Source organism: Phodopus roborovskii, unplaced genomic scaffold, assembly GCF_943737965.1.
Source record: "Phodopus roborovskii unplaced genomic scaffold, PHOROB, whole genome shotgun sequence".
Classification (NCBI taxonomy): domain Eukaryota; kingdom Metazoa; phylum Chordata; class Mammalia; order Rodentia; family Cricetidae; genus Phodopus; species Phodopus roborovskii.
Genome location: NW_026126611.1, coordinates 10,868,333 through 10,893,638, shown reverse-complemented (window position 1 = coordinate 10,893,638; position 25,306 = coordinate 10,868,333). Strand labels below are relative to the sequence as shown.

The 25,306-nt window shown below is 44.0% G+C and overlaps 1 protein-coding gene across 1 annotated transcript in view; it reads right to left on the bottom strand.

Annotated features, from left to right (window-relative positions):
- Nucleotides 1-25,306, bottom strand: part of Syne1 (spectrin repeat containing nuclear envelope protein 1) — a 419,055-nt gene that overhangs the window by 52,126 nt on the left and 341,623 nt on the right. The window contains exons 117-127 of the mRNA XM_051205995.1: nt 24,380-24,513; nt 23,569-23,773; nt 21,419-21,601; nt 20,685-20,831; nt 18,239-18,393; nt 17,122-17,269; nt 14,830-14,924; nt 11,828-12,062; nt 9,991-10,185; nt 6,336-6,461; nt 3,465-3,620 (exon numbers count right to left, since the gene is read on the bottom strand). Of these exons, the coding sequence (XP_051061952.1) occupies nt 3,465-3,620; nt 6,336-6,461; nt 9,991-10,185; nt 11,828-12,062; nt 14,830-14,924; nt 17,122-17,269; nt 18,239-18,393; nt 20,685-20,831; nt 21,419-21,601; nt 23,569-23,773; nt 24,380-24,513 (1,779 nt within the window). The remainder of the gene's footprint in view (nt 1-3,464; nt 3,621-6,335; nt 6,462-9,990; nt 10,186-11,827; nt 12,063-14,829; nt 14,925-17,121; nt 17,270-18,238; nt 18,394-20,684; nt 20,832-21,418; nt 21,602-23,568; nt 23,774-24,379; nt 24,514-25,306) is intronic.

The following is a 25,306-nucleotide window of genomic DNA, read 5'->3' as shown; positions in this document are numbered from 1 at the left end:
AGACTATTTATCAGCTCAGCACATATTTGCATTTTCTTGAGGGTAGAACCACAGCATATTGCCTCAGAGTGAGACAGCTGAACAGGAAATACAGGTTTTTTTTTTTTTCTAACAGTAAATATTTTTATCAGGATATTGTGGGTGCAAATGCACACACACGAAGCAGCTCTTATGGTGTGGTGTTATATATTTACTTTAGAGCTATAATCACACACGGTTCTACAAAGCAACAGAGAAAGAAAAGCAATATAATCCACAACTGGGCCTGGCTACAGCACGTCCCTTAGGGTATTTGAAAACCTTATCCCCTTCTGCATTTTTTTCTGAAGTGCCCAGGCATCTACTTATGGGCTATCTTCCTCATCCTCCTCTGTGGACCTGTTACGCCTCACTTCGCAACAGCTGCTTTCAAAGGAGCAGAGCAGGCTGTCCCCTCCATCAGCCGACAAAATGCCATTTACCTTCAGCTGAGTTTGTCGACTTTTACGAGGAGCCAGGCACAGGCTTATTTCCTATTTGACAGAAGTTTACCGGAAACAATGACCTCAAGGGCTCGTAACTCCTCTGTGTCCTTGGAGAATTATTATATCCTGGCACCCGGCCAGATCCGAGGCTAAATTCTCACTGTAGTCGGGACTGGTACAGGGTAATTCTGTGTTATGTTCACACTTTAAGATTCTGTCAAAGGAAATTTCTAGGTATGTTCTACCTGCTTCTCCCGTTTCATGTTCTGGTCCACTCACAGGTGCAAGGTATTAATGTCTCCACAGCATGTCACATGGCCAAAGGCCGCTTTCGAGCTGTATTTTCAAGTAGCTTTTTCTAAGTCTAGTGGGTGATTTTAGAACACGGGAATGTTTGACTTAAGAAGTAGCAATAATGGTGCTTCCGTGGCATTGTTACACCGCTTCCCTAAACCACAAACCATCGCATGATCGCAGTTTTCTTCATCTCCAAAATATTAACATTCTCTCACTATTTTATCGTCGGAGGATCAGGACATACATGCAGTACTCGGTCTTCATTATTAGCCACATGCACACAACAGTAGCTGCTGTAGAGACTGGGTGTCCAAAGAAATGGCCTTTGCATCTAAGGGCCTCAAAGTCTTGGGATCAGACTACAGACATTCAGAAAAAAGGGACATGTTCCTCGGTGGCGTGGAACAAAAAAGAAGAAACGGGAACTCGCAGGATTATGACAACACTAAGGGTGGAACATTTCTGGAAAGGACTTCACAGGGTTGTAGGCTAAGAGAGGAAATACGAAGGAAAACCAGAAGACAAGTAGCCAGTCTAGGCAAGGGGAGGGTCATGATCAAGGCCTCCAGGAAGGGAAGCTGGAGGGGTTAACATCGAGAAATGAATCTGGAACGACAGACAGCTCTTTGAAGCCTCTGTAGGTATCAACTAAAGAGATGAGTCTGGTCTAATTTGCTTCACTTCACTGAAAAATACCAAGAGAGAAGGTAGTTGTAGCCTGCTCTCGAAATTAAGAAAATGATAAATTGGGACAGCTCAGCAGTTAAGATGCTAACTACTGTTGTAGAGGACCTGAGCTCTGCTCCCAGCATCCATAACGGCTTGCAACTGCCTGCACGGCCAGCCCCTGTGATTGGACACACTCTTTCTGTACGATCCCGCATGTTGTTGGTATATGCACATACACTCAGACATGCATACATACACTTAAAATAACTGCATAAAAATGTATCTGAAAGCAGAAGCCTGCTGAAACAGAAGCAATATTTCTAAAAGGAAGACAGAGAGAGAGAGAGAGAGAGAGAGAGAGAGAGGGAAGAGAAGGAAGACGGAAGGAGGGAGGGAGGGAGAGATAAGCAGACTCATGGGGCAAAAGAACAATGCTGTCATAATTTCTAATTATCAGTACCCATCAAATACCTTCCGTTGGTATGATGTATCTTGATAAGGTCTGTATATCATAGCATGGTGACTGTAGTAATGTGTACATGTTGAAGTGTTCAGAAAATATTTTGTGTCATGAGCAATGCTGTCACTCTCTCTATGAACAACACCGTATGGGCTCCTCGCCGTGTACACTGAGAACATGGCTCTCTGAGAAAAGAGGCCACTTTCATGTTGAACTGAAAACGTTAACATGTTGGTGAGCGCCATCTCTTGTATGAACCATTTAGCAGGGGCATGCTCATTGAAACATCTTCTAGGCTTATGAGCGAACATTCCTTTGCTCACAGATATGTGAGCAAATTCTGGATTTAAACTAAATATTGGGGGGGATTTCAAGGGACACATTTGTTCTTAATGACAAAGAAACCATAAGAAAGGGCCCCTCAAACTTTGTGAGATGGTTCTAAGAGCGTGAGGATAAGAATCCATAGTGTCAAGTCAACTGGGGAGGATGAAGAACAGAGAAATATGAGTTTGGGTGGGCACAGAGTCCCCTCTCATCAGCCTATCCCTTTACCCTGTAACACCCACGTCTCTCCAGCTCCCACTCTGCTTTGACCTTGTGAATGATGTATAACAACCTCTCCTCCACTCCCCACCTCAGCACTTAAGATTTATCCACTTCAAGAAGCATTTTCTCTAGGTACACCAATGCCCACCACCCTGAGCCAGCCGGCATCTTTATGTATTGCTTTCATCTGTTCATACAGACTTTTCTCCTAGGCTGATGTTAGTTTTACTGCAATTATAAACTCCGTGGAAAGAATTTCTATTTCAGATTATGCTCACAATTTTGTAATGACCAGTCCACTGACCAAATGTGTGTTAGAGCCAGCAGTGTGGCGGGTATTCTACTCAGGTGTGTTATATCCATCAGTGTGGCGGGCATGGTACTCAGGTGTGTTGTAGCCATCAGTGTGGCGGGCATGGTACTCAGGGCACAGCACTAAAGAACAAGTCACAGAGACTTCTGCCAAGTACAGCCACAGGCTCTCAGGGAGCCAGCAGTCACTGAGAACTTTCTCTGATGCTCCTTTCAGCTCAGGATGCTCTCCTGCTGCCTTTACATCAACCTGTACCTTCCAAAGCCCAAGTAACAATCTCCTTGAGCAACCTGCACACATGGAAAGGCATTGGATAAATACAGTAAGCCTAGCAATGACATATGCCTGTGAATTAATAAGAAACAACCATGAATGCTCCAACGAATAAAACTATCTCTAGAACATTAACTAAAATTGAAACAATGTGTTCTGTGTTTAAAATCCAGACATGCCTCCAGCTGGAAATTTACACCTAGAAAGTACAACAGTCTGGGCCAGGAAGGGAGAGGGAAAGAAATACTGAACCCAAAGCATGCCATGATGACACAGTTGTCCTTATTCAGAAATATCCCGGCAATAATCACAGGTTCCTCTACCTATGTGTGAGTCACAGGGTGGGTCCAGACGTGGACCAAGCCTGTCTGGTGTCACGCGGATCGCCTCCTAGCTTCCCACCGTGAGGAGCCTCTTCTTCATCCAGGTCACATCTTACCTGGTGACAAAGCTCCTCCCACTGCCTTTGCAGAAGCTCCACGCGTTCGTTCAGGATGGAGATGTCCTCGGCACTGATGTAGACAGCCAGGGCATCCCTCAGGAGAATCAGCTCTGCCAGGTCATCTGTCCACCTCCCAACCGCATTTTCCAGTTCCTGCCGGGGAACAAACGTCCGTGAGCCCCCACGACACCTACCTGTGACCCTTCTTAGTGTAATTCCCTTCCTACAAACTCTTCTGAGCTCCACACTTGAGTTCTGTTTTATTCGCATCCTGCCTAACTTGAAAACCCGCCAATTCTTCTAAAAAAAAAAACACCAAGGTTCCCTGCAAAAACCTCCCTACCATCTATTCACCGGCTCGCTGATCCTTTTAGGTTGTGGTTCGTTTTTTCAAATCCAAGCTGTGTTCAGGGTAGTGGCTTCCTTTATTCTGAGTTTATATCGCCCTACAACCCTGAGACCACACACACGTCTAAATGACTTCAGAACCCCCTAACAACCCATTAGTTTTGCCCTGTTCCTGATCACACACACAAACAGAACATTTAGAAGAGACATTTCCTCCACTGAACTTGGTTTGAGTTGACACATCCTGTGTTAAATACTTAGCATGAAATGCCAAGCTTTGTTCAGTTTCTCCTGCATTTGGAATAATTCACCAGCTACACATTCTGGAGGATCAGAGATCTCTTGGAGCTATTGATTATGGACCTATTCCTTTGGGGCATTATTTAAAGAAAAGAAAAAATCCTTGTAGCAAAATTTGAATGAGCAGCTAGACGGAGCTTCTGCCAGGCCTGAACGGGTGACCAGTTTTGTAATTTGTGTCACTCTTGCTCTCTGCCAGCTGCTGTTTGTAGATTCTGGCTTATTTAGTGTATGAATGGAGAATTTCGTACAGTCTGTTCTCTGTCTTTCTTGTCTCTTCACACCAGAGACAAGTTTCTAAAGGCAAGAGTAATTAACGGTGCTATCTGGGGCTAACTTTCCAGGCAATTTATGCAAACAAAGGCTTAGCCTGAAATTTTGGAGTAATTGCTTTGTTTTGCTGCCGGGGGTGACTGGGGAAGAGCATGATGGAGCTGTGTGGAAACACATCTTCCCAATCTCCAAACTCAAACCGGGGACACTTGTCTGAGTATTTTGGGAGATGGTGACGACGGAGGCTCAAAATAAGGATAACTGGCTGAAAGACCAAACTTTGCAGGGGATAAATCTGCAGCATTCTGTCTGTGCCTTTAGACAGACTAAACACCAGTGTAAGGACCTTACTCTTTAACACCAATCCTGTCCCTACTGGCAACTCAAGCATCACACTTAGTTTATGGATTTAAAAAAGAAACAATGAGTTAACTGTGTTGACCCCAGCACTGACACCAGAGGCTGAGGTATAGGGACTCTGTGAGTTTGAGCCTGTACTCCATAGTAAAAACCCTCTCAAAAACCAAACCAAAAGAACACACACACACGCACAACACTACCATGCAACAAGCCCACTGGTTCAGACACTACCCATTAGCTCAGGCAGTGTGACTGAAATACAGTCATTAAATTCAGACAAATCTGTCAACTACTAATGTGAAACAATAATGTTTTTCTAGACTCTTCTGGTTTCTCATCTAGCAAAAGGGAAATAACAATGTCCGTGTCATGCCGAGTGAGAGGCCACCAGCGTGTACGGACAGTCTGGCATTAGATCATTCCTGCTTATCAGATAATTTCTTTAACAGATCCATTACACAGGTTTTATTTGTTTGTTTGTTTTGAGGCGGAGTTCTTTGTGTAGCCTTGGCTGTCCTAGAACTCACTCTGTAGATCAGGCTGGCCTCGAACTTGCAGAGATCTGCTTGCCTCTGCCTCCGGAGTGCTGATGTTAAAGGTGTGTGCCACCACCATGCTGACTGCACAGGTTTAAAACAAACTTGTTTTATTATTATAGCCTTCACATGTTCTTTTTTTCTGAGGCAGGGGCTTAGTCGTGTATGTATCCCAGTCTGGCCTTGAACTCAGGGTCCTCTTAGTTTAGTATAGTGAGGTATTTCATTCCTTATCTTTGGTGTAACGTGTGCCACGTTCTCAAATTTCAGTGAATATATTTTATAACTTTTTAACCAGGCTCATCATATGGCAGAAACGTGACTGTGGGAACACCGGAAATGGTTAAGTTGAAAGAAAGCATTTATGAAGTTACTTTTGATAACTGTCAGCAAATTCCTCAGCCAAGAAGTGCTGGCCGGGCACACCTGTGTACAGGTGTGCATAGAATAAATCTTACAGCCACTAAATCATGCTGGTCTTCGTGATCTCATAATCTAGGGCTTGGTCTGTGTCACTGCTGATTGCTTCCAAGTGCAGTTAGAGGTGGCGATCACAGTTTGTGAGTAGCTAAAGCCCGGAGCAATGAGAGAACTGGGCGGCCCCTTGCTTTGACGGAGATCAGAAGCTTTTCCCTGCTTTCTGTGCAGAGGGGTCTGCCATGGAGGGTGTGCTCCTCTGCCCCATCTGCCAATCACATCCTCCTTTTCATAGTCTAGACTATTTTGTTAGGACAATTCTCCAATCAATATGGATGATGTTTCAGGAAGATAGCTGATATTTACCGCCTTTGACTCAGCTTTTAAATATCTTTTAGGTTGGCTCTTACATTTTCTTCCCCTGGGTAATCCATAAACTGGACCCAAACTGCACCTACAGGAGACCAACAAAGGAAGTCTCATTGCATTGATGACACCCCTAAGGGGCTTTGCAAGGACCTCCTACGCTCACATGGACAGCCCCGGGCGTGACCCTGAGTTGTGATCTCACGGGCATTATTCCCGCAAACATTTGTGGCTAGGCGACAGGGACAGTCTCCATCCAGTCCCGTACCTTGCACCGGATCTGCTCAGTGTGCAGTTCCTCGTGGTGGTCGGGTAGAGGCTGAGACAACTTCTTTTTGAATGTCCGGAGCTTCTCCAGCGAATTGGCTATCCCTTTCTCGCATTTTTCCCAGTCCTATAATTGGAGGGGAAAGAAATCGTACACATTTTTTGGTGAGAAATTACACAAATATAAATGAAAATAAAGAAAATGGATACTCTTTTCAATTTCCAGGGCTATAACGACACTGACGAACTGTAGGAGGGCATGTCCACGCCATTTGGGACACCATGCCTCTGTCATCTTAACAGCTGAGTTCAGCTTGACTGTTCCTTTGAGCTGTTTGGCTCTAGTAAGCAGATAACAGTAGGTTGCGCCTTAGTTTTCCCTGAGAAAATAAAGTCTACAACTATTGAGGAGTGAAAGTAAGCAATGGCTATCAAGGCATCAAGCAGAATACCCCAAGAGTTATGGGTTTCCTAATTGAAGTCTCTGCACAGAGTGAGAAGAACATCTGTTTTCCGTCTTTCCCAATTCACACACAACTGCCCCTCACATTTGTGCTCTCTCGTGTGTACCATCAGGGTGAGAAACACAGGCTACAGAGCCCCCTCAGAATGCCAACAGCCATGAGTAAGAGTAAGAGGAAACAGCGATGCAGAAGAAGTGACACAGCCTTGACCCTGGTCCACTCCGGACGTAAATGTCAGCCACCCACACGAGTTACTGCAACTGGTGCAGGCATCATAACCATGGTGTCTGCCTGGCTTTTTACCTTGCTCATGGTGAAATGTGTCTGGAAAGATTAAGTGTAAGCACAAAAACACTGACTCAGCAAGAAATGGAAGAAGAGAGCCAATGCATAATTTAAGAAATATCTGTCTCATGACACATGCTCTGATATTATTACATGGAAGAGAGTGGCAACTCGGAGCACACTGGATCTGAGTGAAGACAAGGAACGACATGCCCCGTGTGTGTCTATTAGGACACGGGATGCACCAAATTGGTGACAGGGGCTCCCTCTGGGGGATGCCAGCACACTTGTGTTGCCGTGGAGCTACAGGGAAATTTCAAAATTCCACGCTGCACACCTCAACTATTACCTGAAGCTTTTCACGGCACTTTTAGTTATTGTCTAACTTTTAAAATGCTTTTCTTTAAAGGCAAGTGAAAGAAACTGCCCTGGATGTTGGGTTTTACAGTGCCCTATTGGTATGCTAACTTGCATCTGGTACTTTAGTGCTATGTCAAATTGCATTCATACCCTGTTTGGTTCAGTTTTCCCACCTTGGTTACCTTGTCCTTTCCTGGTCATAAAGCTCCCAGTGCCCTCCCCAGACCAGGTCCCCACATAGTGAATGAATCACTGAATTCCAAAGACAGCTACAATTACCGAGAGCCCCACATGGTCCCAGAGTCTGCTTCCTGCCCCTTCCCATCATCCCCCTTTACCACCTGTCTTCTCTGGCCTTGGTTCCTCCTACTTTCCACTCTAACATGGTCTTGTTCGCAAACCACAGGCAACATTAAACACCTTTAGCGAAAAAATGCAAGTTTGAACTTAGTGTCTTCGCCTTCTGAGAGTTTGAATCCGGGTTCTCGTTTCTCTTTAAACTTCCCCCACGGAACCACGGAAGTGCAATGACATCTCCTTTACCTCCTCAGCACTGACAAAGGCCCTGTGGACCAAAGCCATGAATGCTGTTGTCTACGAGGCTCAGATGTGCTTCAGTTCCCATGTTTGGGTGGTGTGTTGTTTTGCTCGCCAATGCTCGGTCCTGTAGACACGATTTGTAAGCAGAAAATTCTTCCCTGCTTAGACCTCACGTTTGCAAAGAAATCAGCACACACCCTACGGCAGTCCATGCACACAGGCAGTGGCTATTCACAGAGCTGCCACTGAGGTCAGCCCCTCAGAACAAAATCAATGTCAGATCAGCAGGCAAAACCGTGACTATTTGGGGCATACATACCCAGAGGGTTAGGCTAACACCTGAGGACAGACTATAGCATTGGTGTAAATATGCATCAAAATAAGGCTAGGTAGGAAGGAAATTTCTAATCTTTAAGATTTTCTTGGGCAAATAGAATGTAATGTATGATTCAAAAATTAAAGAAATTCTGACAAAATAAATAAATAAAAATAAAATGCTCCCGAATTGGGGGGGGGGTCCTGATAAGAGAATAGAAATTCCCTTCTCCAGTGATGACTTGGACAGTGAAGCCAACCGCTGAGTCGTCTTTTTTTTTTTGCACCATGATAAGCGACTAACTTCATGTCCTGTTCTGCAAACTGTCCATCACAGCAAATGTTTTATACACGAACTGGCAGGTGAGACAAGCGAATCCAGTGACTCAGACTCCATGCATTCTTATGTCTTGGGATTATATCCAAAAACCACATCACAAATAAAAATGTACAAGATCAACACAGTCTTGCCAGAGTGAGTTACAGTGTTTTAAATCCTTGCCTGACACCAAGATGACGAAAAATGACTCAGGCATATTACGTTACCAGTGACTTGCTCTGTAAGCAAATAGTGGTACTTAATACAGTGTTCAGTGGCATTTTTGATTGATTGTTTCCTATTCAGAAATATATATATATATATATATATATATATATATATATATATATATATATATTCCCAAAGTGAACCTAATGGGTGTGAATATTTGAAACAATAAAAAAATCTGCTCAAATGCTGTAAACTATCTCCTTCCATCCAAAGAGATGGCACACTCTCCTTAATACTTAAGAAGAATTGGTGATCATTACCATACATACATAAAATGGCAACATTTCCTAGGTACAACTTTTAAGTGTTAGAAACATCAACAACGGCAGCTGCCCACTACCTCATGGTTTCCTGAAATTCTTTTGGTAAATCCTCACAGTGGTCATGCGGATGAGGTACTTTTATAACTATTCTGAAGATAAGGAGAAAGATTATGGTTTTTCAACATGGTCTTATCTGAATTTAGGGCATATTCTTTTTTTTTCATGTTTTATGAGCACTTATTAACTACAGAGAGTACGAGTTTCCTTATGGATTATTCATACGTGCGTAACTACTGAACTAAAGACCAATTATAAATAGTATGGACTTGAGGGGTAGAAGCTCATGTTACAGGTGGTATGACTCAGTCTCAGTGTCCTTGGGAATCACAGTGTCTGTGGTCAACAAAGGGCCTGAGATGCCTCTTGGAGAGTTTCGGCCAATGGCAGCTTGCTTAGATAAACCGAGGCGCATCAGGAGACTCACTCTGGGTTAGCTTCTTCCCCAGCTATAAAACATGAGATATTGATCTTCAAACCCATTTCGGTTTACAGTTTAGGGAATGGAATTTGCTTCTTGAGTTTCTGCCTGGCTCTCTAAAACCGTCCCATGATCCAAGGCATAGCACTGGCCATTAATCAGAAGTAATCACTTGGACAGCCTTATTAGAGTTTAAATTACTTGGTTAGGGGGCTTTCCTGAAAGACATCATGCTGAAAATTGGGAAACTTTTCCAGTTTGTGCAGGACAGGACAGAGTCTTACATGAAACGGAAATGCGCCAGAAGGTGCCTGCCCCATGATTTCGCGAGATGTGAACCTCAGAGAATCAACGGGAGGGAACAACACAACTCCTTGAGGCGGCCTCCAGCCTGAGCTTACCTTCAACAAGAAAGCCAGCTTTTTCTTCTGCTCCTCCAGACGCATGCTGGCTGACTTCCATTTCTCTTGGATCTCCGTGAGTTCAGCCTGCAAGGCGGCCTCGGCACCACTGTCGGCTGACAGCAGGAGCTGCTTGCCAGCCTCCACGGTGAGGATGTAGCTGCCCTGCTGACGCAGGAACACCTTCTCCTTGAACTGAAAGGGACCAGAGCTTTTTACTGTTTAATCCTTTCCCACACCCGTTCCCCACTGTAACTGTGCTCTGCTGACCTTATGTGTTACAACGCATAGGTCACGCTCCCGATAGAATGCATAGGACACGCTCACACATCCAACAAGAACGCCGCCAATGAACCAAGTGTCAATGAATGAGAAGTATAATCTCAGCACAGTATGAACTCTGCTGAGGAGCCTAATGCCCAGGGACTGTAGAGTGACAGCTGTCCCAGCATTGGTACACACAGTAGGTCTCTCAAAGTAGACAAGGCTGAATGAGTCTTGAAAGACAAGCGAATGTAACCAGACCAAGAAGAAAAGAAGCGTGACAGGGAAGATGTCTTCCTAAAGAAAAAAGGCGAGGGACACTACATTGACCATATAGGAGAAACATGATGAATTCAGGAAAGGCGCCATACTTTGCCGTGACTGGATTACGAAGAGCCTGTGTAAGAATGGTATGGTAGCGACATAACACGAGAATTTTCAAATGTGATGTGTTGCGAGTGTTCCTTTGGCATGTATCTCTAGATAGTGCGCTATGTGCATACAGTGTCTGGGAAGACTAGAAGCAGGCTTCAGATGCCCTGAAACTGAGGTAATAGGTGGTGGCTGCCATGTGGGTACTGGGGATCAAATTTGAGGGCCAGAAGAAGCCAGTGTTCTTACTGCTGACCCATCGCTCTAGCCCACCTTTTTTTTTTTTTTTCAGACAGAACTTTGGTATGTAACTCATGCTGGTCTTAAGCTTGCAATCATCTTGTCTCAAGGCTCCAAACTGTTGCAATTACAGGACTACGCTACCACACCTAGCCAAAAATTTGGCTTTGACACCATCACAGAATACTAAACAGGGGAGTGTTGTGCTTAGATGAAAGTTGTAACAAAATCATTCACTGGTGGGGTAGAGGTGGGATGAAGATGGCCTGTGCTGTACATGATGAGACAGGTTAGGCTACTGTCTACCAAGGCAAGGGACACTGGAGGAATGGACATTCATGGTGGACTGAGTGCGGGGAGAGAGAGTTAAGGAAGATGGGACTCTGGATCAGAAGATCAGGAGGTGGAATATCCTGATTAGGGACCTGAAATGTGGAGAGGGCATAGGCTCCCTGCACACAGATGTCAATATAAAGGATAATTGGATATACTGTATAAACTTGGCCAACGATGCCAGTTTGCCTTTCTCTACTGGTAGTGAGTAGTTGAGGCCATGTCTACAGAAGACTTTACTGGGGGAAACTGGGATGAGGGCGGGCGAGATGAGTCCTCTGAAGGAAGAAGGGCCATGAACATATGTGGACAGGCTAACAGCGCTTCGAGGGACCAGGTTACATGACTGAATCTCCCTGACCGACACCAAGTTGTCTTTCCTTGCCACTGTCTGTCTTTCCATCTAAGGAACCGCCGGGAGCCTTGGTGTCCAAAGGAGAAGAATTCTTGGTGAGGCTTCAGATGGCTCTAGTCCCCTCTTTTCCATAGGAACTTTGCAATGCAATCACTTTATATGTTTCAGTTGACCCTTAAGACGGTCTGCCCTGATTTTCAAAGTCCGCCAGAAGAACCAAGGCCAAAGTTAAGCATAGTGGGCATGCAGAGGAGCTCTGTGTCTGCATCTTACCTGCACCTCGTCAAAGAGGATCCTCACTTGTTGCAGAGGAACAGGGATGCTTCCGAGACCACTCAAGGGCAGATAGGACACTTCAACCAACCATTTGCGGAGCTTCTCTGCCATCTCCCTATAGCGCTGCCACTGGCGAATCTGGCTGTCGATGATCCCCCGTCTCTGCTGGGCCCTGCGAATCACTCCCTGCCACTGATTACTGAGGAGTGTCAACTTCAGGCTGAACTCATCCCTGGTAAGGAAATAATCATATAGTTAAAAAACCTATTGCCTCGGATACAGTCACAGAATCGGCTACTATAAGTTTTCCATAAAGCGTAAGCCCTGAGATATGGTCTACGACAGGAGATTTCAAATAAGCCATGGTCTCTTCTTTGGGTTGCAAGTTGTTTTTTTTTTAAAGTTGCTACCAATCTACAAATGGTGAGTTCTTGCATATCTCAGCACAGATAGAAATCAATCTATGGTAATTTTCATACTCTCCCTCCATGCATATGTGTGGTACCTGGGGAAGTCTCAAGAGCCTGTGACAGTCTCTTGTACCCTAAAACAGGAAGCAATGTGTTAGTAGACCTACCTACAAACTCCCTCCCCAGCTAGAGTCATAAGCCATTTTGGAAAAAAAAAAATCACACTATATTAAAAGTTTTGTTTTTCTTTTTTAAAACGTACTTCATAAACAGTCTCAATCTCCCCTCGTAAGTGATGACTCCAATCTCAAGCAAATTATAACTAGAAATTGTCCTTTACGTGTTTTAGGTAAATTTCACATTTTTTTTTTTTTTTTTTTTTTTAGAAAAAATGAACTTAACACAATAATAGATGAAGTTCATCTATATGCTTCGAGATAGTAGATTTCCCTTGAACCTTCTCAAAGTCAGGCTGAGAAACCGCAGGTGTTTTAATTTACTCTCCCTGGTTTCCACCCTAAAACATATTGGCAGTGCTTCATAAAGTTTTATTTAAATCAATGTGTAGCATAGATATCGCTCTAATAAGGATGTTTTTTGGTAGACTTCGGTGCTGATCACAAATGTAGCATCTCCTTATACTTCTGCTATCACCTAGACTCGGCTCTGTGTTATAGATCAGTCTAGAACTCTGCACCACTTTAAAATCCTATTTTACTGACATACCCTGTTATCTGAGTGACTGTAAGGTTCAAATTTACAACCAAATGTGCCATTACTTATTGAATGATTAAATTGGAACCAATGAATATTGTAAAAATAAAAGCCAATTCATCACTATAAAACATTAAAAGTCCTGGGTCCAAAAACAAAAAACAAAACAACAACAACAAAAAAACCCCACAAAAACAGAAAAAGAATTTCTTACATTCATTTAAAAAGGAGTTCTCTAGGACAATGACAAGATCGTGGTGATCACATTTGTTTGTGAACGGCTCTGTGTCACACAGGCACGCATCATGATAGAGTTTATGCGTATCAAATCCAAGCATGGGGATTAGCCATATGGCACACCCTTAAGAGACATGTCACCTCAGAAAGTGTGTGACCCCAAGACTTGATAACAGCAGAGAGCGTGATGAGATGCAGGCATCGGGTGACATTCTAGATCTCTGGAGAGCCGTGTCTTTAGCATGTAAACTGCTCTGATCTGGTGGCCCTTGGTGAGCTACTGAAGTTCTTCCCAGAGTTCTAAGAACAAAAGCCCATGTGCTGCCTTTTATAACACAAATCCTTGTTTTCTGGGCTCTTCCTGACAGCCCCAGACTCTTAGCCAATCTGTCTTTTATTTTTCAACAGCAACCCTCAAGATTCTTCATTCAGTTCCAACTCTCCCATTTTCATCTCCTCTGTGTCCCCCACGCCCCACCCCCGCTAAATGTTAGCCTTTAAAGTTTAATAGATGTTGGCGTGAACAGGAATTTTAAATTTTATTTCGCTTAATGACTTGAATGTTTGTAATACTGCTAGAGATTTGGCCACCAACCGATAAAGCAAAAGATAAAAGGTAATTACATTTGAATTTGTTTTATTCGGAGAGTCTTAAACTCTCAGTAATGTTCACATTTAAGCTTGGCTTGCTCAGAATGGAGTAAGCACGTTGTCACATTATTATTATTTCAACCTTAACCATACAAATCTTTTGTGGACTTCCCACAAAACAAACACTGAAGGCTGAAACTGCTTCTAAAACCCTAAAGATAAAAACCTCTAATAAAAGTGATTTATTTTCTAACAATTTAAGGACACACCATGGTTAATTATAATTAGAGTGACTGGACCTGAGCATGAGAAACATATACATGGGTACTGAAATCAATACCCCAAATATGAACATGGAAACTGGAAATATAGACACACAATGCTGTCAACTCACATGTCACAAGAGAAGCTAGAACTTCACATCTTTGTTTAAAACAAAGGGTTTGATACGGTGGGGAAGAAGGGTGGTCACATTTAACATTGTATAGTTTAAGGTGGCAAAGTATTTTCTAACACAGAGTATGGTCTGGGGAATCTGGCTAGATGAGGCCTGTCCTGGTCATGGTGTGCCCTTAACTCAAAGCCTGGTCTTGATCCCAAATAGTTAGGTGATCTCACTCAAATCGGTTCCTGTGCACATCTGGAGTTGTTCATCTCTCAGAGAGTCAGACTAGTGGTACCTTGCTTCTTTTAGGAGTAAAATTTCAGTAAGTGCTGAAGGATATTAGTAGCATCTGCTTATTGACCACCGATCCAATCCATTCTGATCTATTCACTAATTCTGGTCCCTACAGATGAGTAGCGAAGGTTGGCTAGGTGATTTGCAATTACCCTACGTCCTTCATATCATATAATAGCATCTGCTGCAAAGATTCAATACTCACTCATTTCAGAGACTCGGGCAAGCTTTTCCTCCAATTACCAAGGCCCCGCGATAATACAATTGCCTCGGGAAGATTGGATATATGCCCTCTAATCTCTCATTAAAAAGAAAATGACTAATTTACTGGAGAAACTTTCTTCATAACAATTTATCAAAGATCCTACCTGTCATCAACTTGACCTTGTTCTAGAAGATGCTGCCCGTCAACAATGATGGAGTGCAGAATCTGCTGACGACTGAACATCTCAGCCTGAAACAGCTGTAATTTCAAAAAGAGATATATTTTAAAGTCCCTAATTTCTTCTGATAACTCACTGCAGATTGTTTTTAGCAAGACTAGGAAAAACATATTCAGCCCCATCTGTGGTGTGGGAGTAACCCCCTTTTTAAAAATTACTAATTAGGATAAGCTTAAGGACAACGTTTCAGTTTGGGGTTTTAATTAGATGGCTAAACATAGCCTTATTCCTCTTCGCTTTTTTTTATTCTGTAAAAGTTAACCTAATAAGGTAAACTGATGAACTTACAATTTGTCTTTTTTCTTTTTTTTTTAAGCTGTTTTCCAGTTCAGTCAAGCTAGTAAAATCATCTCATTATATGTATAAAACATTAAGAAAACCCTGCGGGGATTCAGGCGCGACTCAGTGGTTAAACCTGAGGCCCCCAAGTTCGATTCTCACTAGCTTCAAAACAATGAAAGATAAAATAATAAAAAGCCCTATAGAAACACATTTATTTCTAATTATTTTCTCTGGCTGTTAGCACTGTTTATTTGGAAATGGGTTTTCATCAAGTTGCTCAGGTTTACATATGAGCTTCTTGTTCCACACACCACCATTTATAGGTGATATAATCCCCACAGCATGCAATTAATAAATTTGAAGTATCCATTTAGTAATTTTTGTTATGTCCTAGACATGAATCTTAAGCATTTGGTGATCACCCAAAGAAATGCTGTACGCAATAATAGCTGTTCCTCATTTCCTCCGAGAACCCAGGTGCCCAAGCCCATGCCACTCCTTGCCTACTTGTCTACTTGATGCCTTTATGGAGATCGCCTACTATGAGGACTTCATATGAACTGAACCATGGAACACGCTCTCTCGTGACTGCCTTCATTCACTTGGCACAGTATCAGCAAGATCCCCACAGTCTCAAGTGTTAACACTTTATTCTGAGTTGTTGCGTGTAAGTTGAGCACACTTCATCCACCCATCTGTGGACACACAGCTGGGGCCTCTCCGCTTTGTACCCACTGTGACCAGGGCTACTATGAACGGCATGCGTGCATTTTTGTGTGCGTCTGCTGAGGAGCAAACGCCTGGGAGTGGAGGGGTAAGCTGTGTGCTAACCCAGATATGTTGGACTCAAATCCTCCCTCAAAGCCTTTACCTGATTTTCTGTATTCCTTCTGCTTCTTCCCATCTTTGTTCTCCATGCATTTCCCCATCCTTCATCCCCAGTCAAGCTTTAACTAGGACAATCCTCCCGCTTCCTCCTAGACCGCCAACTCCTGCTCTACTTCCTCCTCCTGCTCCTCCCCTCCCCCTCCTCCTACTCTTTTTCATAGTCTCCAGCCTCCTCCTCTTCATCTCCTCATACTACTCTTCCTGCTCCTTCGCCACACCCCTTCTTTATCTTATTGAGATAGGGTCTAGGTGTGCCGCTAGGACTGGCCTTAAATTTGCTGTGAGCCAGGTTGTGTCTGGAAATCAACCATCCTAGCTGAACCTCAGACATGTGTGTGACACCATGGCTGTCTTTTTAGGTTTTTCCTGGGACAGGGTCTTGCTATGTCTTCTGGCTGGTCTGGAACCCACTGGGTAGCCCAGGCTCATCTTGAACTCACAGAGCTCCTTCCTCTTGTCTCTTCTTCCAAGTGCCACCATACCCAGTCACACCTGCCTCCTTAACTACAATTCAGACACTCTACATATACTTCAAATGAAGAGCATGACAATAAATGGACTGAAAACAACGGCGAGAGGCAACCCACATTTCTTAACTTAAAATATTAATGTTGCCAGATAAAAGAAGAAGGGGAAATTGACACATGTTTCAGTCTAGCAAAATCCACTACCCACATCCTTCAAAGATCAGGCTGGCCTTGAACTTGCCTCAATCCTCCTGTCTCTGTTCTCTGAGTGCTAGTATTAGCATGACTGATGACCGGCTAGGGCCTAATTTTTATTTAATTTATTTAAAGTTTCTATTAGCTTTTATTTATTGTGTGTGTGTGAGTGAGAGAGAGAGAGAGAGTGTGTGTGTGTGTGGTCTGAAGGTACATGCCTTCTGGGACACACATGTGGAGGCCAGAGGTCAATTTGTAGGAATCCCGTGTGAGTTGTAGGGAGCAGACTCAGACTATCAGGCTTAGCAGCCCACATTACTACACACAGAGCCCTCGACCAACCATTAAAACTTTCTGTTAGCTCAAAGCTATTTGAATCACTTACCTCATGGGCCCTCTGCTGCTCCAAAAGATGCTGATAATTGCCTGAAATCTCCACTGCTAACTTTTGCTCTGTCTGAACCAGGAATTCCATCCACGTCTCACATTTTTCCAAGAAAGTCTGGTGCTGAAGCAAGAATGACTGCAACTTGCTGACATGATGGACAAGGAAGAATGGTTATGTGGTCACCTTTGCATCCCCACATATAAAATAGATTAAATCTTCTCTGCCTCAGTTTCACTCAGAGCATCACAAAGATTTCATGTTGAGTGGTAAAGCTATAAATTCCAAAATCATCAACACTTCAAATACTACTTTTGAATGCTCGAGACTATGCTAATCCTTTGAGGATGATCTCATTTGAAACAGTCTTTATGATTGACACATGGCTTACATTTTTAAACGTGGGCAATTACAACTTGAGTTTTCTACTTTTAATTCACATTTTGTTTGTTATTGCTGGAAAATTCTAGAATTTGTACACACACACACACACACAATGAATTTATACTCTCCTAATATTATTGGTTATATAGTTTGAATGTATCTGCTTTGAAATTCTTGTGTTAAAAATTCAAGGTCAATGACAGTATTCCAAAGGTGGGAGTTTCAAAGGCTCATTCGGCTCTGAGGCCCTCCCTCCCTCACATGAGGCCCTCCCTTCCTCACATGAGGCCCTCCCTCATGTGCTTTGGCTTTCTTCCATGTGAAGAGGCACTGTCTCCCCTCTGGAGGCCTTGTGGAATAGGAAGAAAGCAGCCCTCACTGGACACCTAAACCTCTTCTTTGTTTTTCTGTCTCATTTTTGAGACAAGGTTTCATGTAGCCCAGGCCGATCCTGAACCAGCCACATGGCTGAGAAGGGTTTTGAACACCTGACCCTCTGCTTTTTAAGTGCTGGGATTACAGGCAGCTGCTACCACACTGCTCCGTTTATGTGGATTTAGGTAGCTAAGGATGGAATGCAAGGATTCATTCCTGCTTGGCAAACATTCTACCACCTGATCCATATGCCCAGCCCTGAGAAAATACTTTACATGTATACATATCCCCCAGTCTGTGGTATTTCTGTCACAGCAGCATGAAGCACACAGAAACTCCCGAAGTGACATCTCCTCACCTGAATCTTTCCGTGGTCTGGGAAGACGTCAGAGACCACTGGCGGTTCAGGTTCTGCATCTTCTTGATCTCCTTGTCATTCAAGGGTAACCGGTACCCCAACTCATTGAGACGGTCTAAATCCGGAGCCAGGCTGCTAAACCTTAGCATCTGTCCCTGCCGGTGACAGGAAAAAGCAAGGTCAGCCCCATGCCAGCAAAGGTAGGGGTTATCTTCACAGTGAGCTGTGTGTGTCTGACATCAGAAGATGCTGGTTCTTGGTCAGTTCCGTTCCTTGAGGCCAGGCACACTACCCAGAGGAACACCCACCCAGATCTCCTCAGCCCGCCCTGCTGAGGTTGCTATTGTCCTCGGTCACTCATTATCCTTTGATGGACAGCAGAAGCTTACATGGAAATATACCTCATTTTACAGGATTGGTTTACTCTCCACAGAACAGAGCAAGGATAAAAATTATGCGGATGACTGAAAAGTTCGTTGCATCCTCATTAAACTTAATTCCTTTGTGTTAATGTGCCCCTTTTTATTTTATTCAGGGACAAGTGCATTGCAGCTCTTGGCATGAATAAGAATTGTTATAGCAGGGTTACAAGGAATCACTCATTTTATCCTTAAAAGAAGTCACAAGAGGTAGAGTACCACTGTGGCCCCTCCCCAATGACGAAGGAAGGGAGGGACAAGAAGTAAGTGGCTCAAGGGGGCAGAGCCAGGTACGGAGGAGTTGCCCAGCCCTTGCTAGAGGGAACATAGCTTCACCCAGACTTTGAAGAGATCATGCTTGCATCAGTTTTGAGTCAGGACGCCCCAGGCAAACAGCAGTCAGGACGTCCAACAAAGTGAACGTCTGTTTCCCATTGGGATTTCTGTCTCTATCTAGACAACTGGCTACAGGAAGCAGAGCATGTCAGCCCACTTTGGTGTGTGTGTGGGGGGGGTGTGCACATGTGCATGTGCATATTTGTGAGTGTGTGTATGTGTGTGTGTTGTGTGCTCACTGCATGCTCTTGGAAAGGTTCTCCATCCCTAAAGAAGTAAATTTTCCTGATGATTGAAAGCAAACGTCTAAGTATTAGATGGCGGAATTCCTATGGGTGGACGTCCACAAAACTAACATAACCTGGTCCTTCTCCTTCCGAACCGACAAGGAGAAAGTTACTGCTCCAGCGGGAGAAAGCACAGAAGAAACCACCTGCTCCCACAAACCTAAGTGAACGGCATGATACACCGTGGGATAGAATTGTGTCACTCAGGAGTGTGTCCTTGGAAAGCCTGACCCTCCGTGGAGAGTCTCATTGACCCAAGTGGTCTTGAGTTCACTAGTTTTGTAGGAGATGGAGCCAATGAGGACAAGAATGCAGGAAGCAGAAACCTCAGGTACACAGACCCGGGGAGTGGGGAAGTAGGGGCATGGTGATGCAAGAAGATGCCGGCCTTGTCTATAATGATGGTCTTGGTCTAAGAGCACTGAGAACTCACTGAAGGAAATTTTGCATGCATCTACATGGTTGCCCACATGTGTGCACATCGAGGCCAGAAGCCAGCCAACGTCAACAGTGTTTTGTTTTGTTTTCATCGTTCTCTACCTTATGTTTTGAGACAGGGTCTCTCATTGAACACAGAGCTCACCAACTTAACAGAATGGGATAACCAGCAAGCCCCAGAAACCCTTCTGCCTCTGCCTCCTGGGTGCCGAAGGCCCATGATGGAATGGTCAGCTTTTTACAAGTGGACTAAACATCTGACCTCAGGTCCTCGTGACTATATGGCAAGTACCTTACCCAATGCGCAAGCCATCTCCCCAGTCTCCACCTGGAGGATTTTAAGCAAAAGGGTGCGAGGAGATAACATTTGCAAGTCTACTACATTTGTAAAATTTGGTTTATTAAATATTTAAAACTATTAGTAATCTAATAGAAGCCTTTTTTTCCTTTTAAATGCTGTATTAATATTATTCATTGACAAATCATCCTGTAAACAGTTATGGAACCAATGCAGTGTTTTCCTATGGAGACAATGTAGGTTGATGGAGTCTCCATAATCAGGTGAAACTTTAAAGGTCTCTCTGTAGCTGATAGAAAGGAGGTCGGGAGGGGTAGATGAATGGTCTACAGCAAGCGTCACAGCCAGAGATGGGGTGGGGTTGAACTGGGAGGGGGTCATGCTGGCGATGTGGTGCGGTGTGCATGGAAACGCTGAAGTTATCTATGGGAGGCACGGCGGGAGGGAGGAGGGGTGGAGTGCTGAGGGGGTCCCTAAGGACTGACCCTGGCAGGGCTCTGGTCACGGCTGGGGAACTCATCCCCAGCACACTGTTCTCTGCTGTCAGGGAGAGCCAGGCGGATTTCGGTGGGGTCTCAGGAGGAGGTGGTGGGCAGTGAGTTTACCTCCGGACTGTGAGGAGCCGGGTAAGGTCTGGGGGGGGAGCAGGGGGGGGCATGCCCACTTACTCTCAGCTCTTCCATTCTTTCCTGGATAGTGGAGAGGTCGGACGAGTGAGTGGGGTCCTGCGCTTGGAGGAGGGCCTCCGCTTCCACGATCCAAGCCTCCAGGGTGTCTAAGCTCTTGGCAAATGTTTCATAGTCAACCACCCCAGCCTGCGTTTTCACAGAGAAATGCGTTTTAGTGAAACAAATTGGCATTTTGTATGAAATCTAGTATCTAGTGAAAGGGCAGGAGTCTAGAGCAACACGCCACGGCAAGCTGTCCCTAACATGGCCAGGCAATAATGCTATTTCTCCCTCATCTGTATAGGCTCTCTTCATTTGCTTCTGTATAGTGTCCGCTAGTAACCAATTCCAGTTATTATTTAAACACAGACAAACCGTTTCAGGTCTTGCTTACGGCTATTAAACACATATGAACATCACCATTGAAGCCGCTTAGGGTTGGCTCCGTGGGTTCATGGCGAAGGCGGGTATGTTTTAGGGGTTGCCCTGCTAAACTAAACCAATTTTAAAAGCAAGTTGTAGAGAACAATGAAAACCAGCCAGGCCCCACCGGGACTTCTAAGTTGGAATCTCTTTGTTTTTTTTTTTTTTTTTTTTTTTTTTTTATTTGTTTTGGTGTTGCAGGAAGTTTCATGTCAACACTGAAGAATCTGCTTCGGGTGTCCCCCCTCACCCCCAGACAGAGGAACGGCCACTCCAGAACTGGGCCACTCCAGAACACACTGGTTCCCTACCTGCAACACTGCCTGCTGCTTGCATAGCGCCTGCTCCAGGGTGCCCAGGCGCTGGCTGAAACCGAGCTGCTCACACTGAAGGGAGGCAGCAGCTGAAGTGTCTACCTGCTGTCCCAGCTGCTCTCCCAGCTCCCGGAGGACCGAGAGCGAGTCCTTGACCGGCCCCAGCCCCTGGAGAAGGTCCTGAAGGAGGAGACAAGGCATGTCACATGACCTCAGTGTCATCAGCATCTGGCCAAGGGCCACACACATAGGTAGGAAAGATTCCTGTGTGATCATTACACTAAGTACCTTCACCTTCAGAAAAGTAATCAGGGATCGGTTGCAAGTTTTTTAATAAAAAAATATTAATTATGTGTATTAACAGTGTAAGTATATGTATTATGTAACACACACACACATACACACACACAGCCACACACACACACCACTCTCCTGATTAGGACGTGAATGCAGTTTGGTAGATGTGTACTTGCCTACACACAACAAACACCTATCTCTATAATTCCCTGGGGGGGGCGGGTTGGGGAGGGTAGGGAGGAGCACAGAGCACTTATAATATGAACCACATAATACATAGACTCTCATGGAAATGCAAACAATGTACATAAATAAGGGAACGAGAGGAAGGAAGGATCAAACCAAGGAAGAAGGGACAGAGAAGTAAAGACAAAAGGGAAAGGGGGGGGGAGAAAGAAGGAAAAAGGTAAAGAGGAAGAAGAAAAGGAGGGAAGGGAGGTTGAGGGGACGGAAGGAGAGAGTGTGAAAGAAATATATAAGGAGAAAGAGGGAAATAGAAAAAAGTAAACAAAGAAAGAAAAGAAATCACGATACACTAGGTAGGGCGGTAACCAGAAACCTTAGACCTTATTTTTCTCACTTTACATATGGAAATGTATCAAACTGGAGCCATGGTGCATTTTGCCTTTGCTGCTTATTTGTACAGAGGCCTTGGGCATTAGTCACCTCACTGTGGCTGCGACAGGGCTCGGGTGCCAGTGCGGTGTAAAAGGCAGGGATAGTTCGGGTGGACGGGGCCTTCTTCCCCTTTATTCCCCTGTGTTTTATGAAATCCAATTGTATGTTCATAACCGTGAGCCAATGGGGATTCCTCGTTTCTGGGTCCTATGGTGTAGTAAGGGATCACAAGGGACTGCCACTCCTGCTGAGTGCTGGGATCCCTCTTGGATGGGATGGAGGGATGGAGGGACAGATCCTGCATTGCCTGTATAGAGCTTCCTGTGAGAGAAGGGCACCTTTAACCCTGACACTGATTTAAGAAAAAAAAAAAAAGAAAGAAAGAAAGAAAGAAAGAAAGGAAGAAAGAAAGAAAGAATAGAAAGTGTGCCTCGATTCAGGAGCACTGAAAATGACAGATCTTATGCAGATAAAGTATGTCAACAAATAATGAAGATTATCTTTATTGTCGCTTTAAACTCAGTTTATTTAAACTGAGGGTACAAGCTCGTGTTTGTGTAGCTTTTTTTATATTTTATATTTTTATATTTTAATAAGCTGATTTGGGAAAGCTTTTAAGAAGATCTTTGCAACAAAGATCATTAAAATAAAGACAAATAAGGACAAACAACACGAGCCAAGAAATGGATGGGAGGAGAGAAGGCCTTTCTTGAAAGCCCTAAGTAGGCTATTGGCAGCTACGGTAGAAAAGGGACTCATTTAAAAGCTATTAAAAAGCACAGCAGCAAGCTGAGACAGACTTTGCTCTGCTGCTAAATTCCTGAATGTCTGGATGCACCCGCAGCAGATAACAAATCGAAGTGGATGATACCTTTAACAGTGGAGTTTTTAAAGGCACTATTTCCCCATATGGTCATATCTGATAGTGACTACTTCAGTATGGACACATAACCTACATTACCTCTATGGATTATACTCCATTATGGAAAGGGGGTGGAGGGGGGACTCCCTTTTTAAAAGGAGATAATGAGAAAGAAACTCACAAACGTTAAACATGTGTGCAAGGCTCTGTTAAGACTAGCAGCGTCTTTAGGAAATAGGGTGGTGACTTTGGAATAAACTCACAAATTCAGACCACCCCAAAGCTCACACACAGTTACACCAGCCCTACAAAATCAGTGACACCGAAGGACATCAGGTTGGGTAACTCCAAAACAAGTTCCTGGACATACATTGCAATCCTGAATCCACTTGGTGACCTCCTCATCGGCGATGTCCTTGTTAGTGACTGCCTTCAACAGTACACTGGTTTGGTCTTCTTGCTGCTGAATGGCAGAGACACACTGCTTTGTGTAGTCCTTGTATCTCTGCCAGAGCTGAAGGAGGGCCTTGCTGGAGTGTAGCTGTTCAGCAATCTCTTCCAGTAAGTTATTCCATCTACGAGCAACAGTGAACACTTAGGGCAGGGTACCATCTCTCACCAAACTCTATCACTTAGTATCTTATTTGTCTTGACCCCTGGCTCACATGAATGAGGACGTAACAAAACAATGACTTATGTCTGTTTAACACAATAAAGGTTAATAGGTCACACTCCTATTTCAAGGGGAAGAAAACTATCTTTGGGTGGAGAGCAGTCCTAATCCTTCCTAAATGTCTCCTTTCTGGCTATTTTTCATTGGATTCATTTTGAAAAACAAAACACAACAAAAAAACCAAACCAAAACATTAGCCTGTCAGCAGTGGTGCACCCCTTTAGTCCCAGAACTTGGGATACAGAGGCAGGTGGATCTATGTCAGTTCAAGGCCAAGCTGGTCTACAGATCGAGTTCCAGGACGTGCTCCAAAGCTACACAGGGAAGCCCTGTCTCAAAACAAGACACAACAACAAAAACCAAGCCAAAACAAAACAAAACAAAAAACCCCAAACCCAAAAAACCAAAACCCTACGCTAGACTAATAGTACAATAGCTATCCAACTGAAAATGCCAGAAAGTTTTAATTATATCATTTATGATGATATATAATTAGCATGCTCCATACCTCATACTGACTTCCTGCAGGGCACTGGAGAGTGTTTCTGTAACAGGTGAATGGCATTCCTTCAATAGCTGGTTGGTGATGGAGCTGAATTTCTGCAAACCCTCTTCCTGCTTTTCTAGACTATCATGGAGATTCTGCCCAAAGAAAGAGTCGTACAGGTGAGAAACAGGGACTAAATTCTAATGAGCAAGTTTAAAGCAGCCTAGTTACAGGCATGCAGGATGGTTTCAAAAAGACAATCATTTCTTTCTTCTAATTCTGTTCTGCAAGAAAAGTCATAGCAGTTGAACCCTCTTATAGTACATGGATTCTTCTTTAAAAATTCGTGGAGGATGTCCTCCCTCCCTGGGGAGGACGCTGTTTAACAGTGGTCCAGGCACTGTCTCCCACACTGTGGATCTTTCTTTCTTTCTTTTTTTTCCCCCTTGGTTTTTCGAGGCAGGGTTTCTCTGTATTGCTTTGAAGCCTGTCCTGAAACTAGCTCTGTAGACCAGGCGGGCCTCAAACTCACAGAGATCCTCCTGCCTCTGCCTCATGAGTGCTGGGATTAAAGGTGTGAGCCAATGCCCAGCTCACACTGTGGTTCTTATTATGCTCAAAGCCAAACTCCAGGCCTCTGTGTCATTAAATATCTAGAGTTGTGGTCCCAGTAATGGATGAGTAGAACATCAGATCACAGGTATTCTGAAGATCACCTCTAAATAATACCTCATGCAGAGAATTTTCTGTTTTATTGTTTAACTGACAGAAAATAACTGTACATACCCATATGGTAATCATCTTGGATAAATGTTCAAACACATTCATATTTGTTTATACTGTAGGATGACTAGATCAATCAATTAACATATCATGACCTCACATACTTAATGGCTTTTGTCTAGGACAGTGGTTCTCAACCTTGTTGATGCTGTGATCTTTTAATAC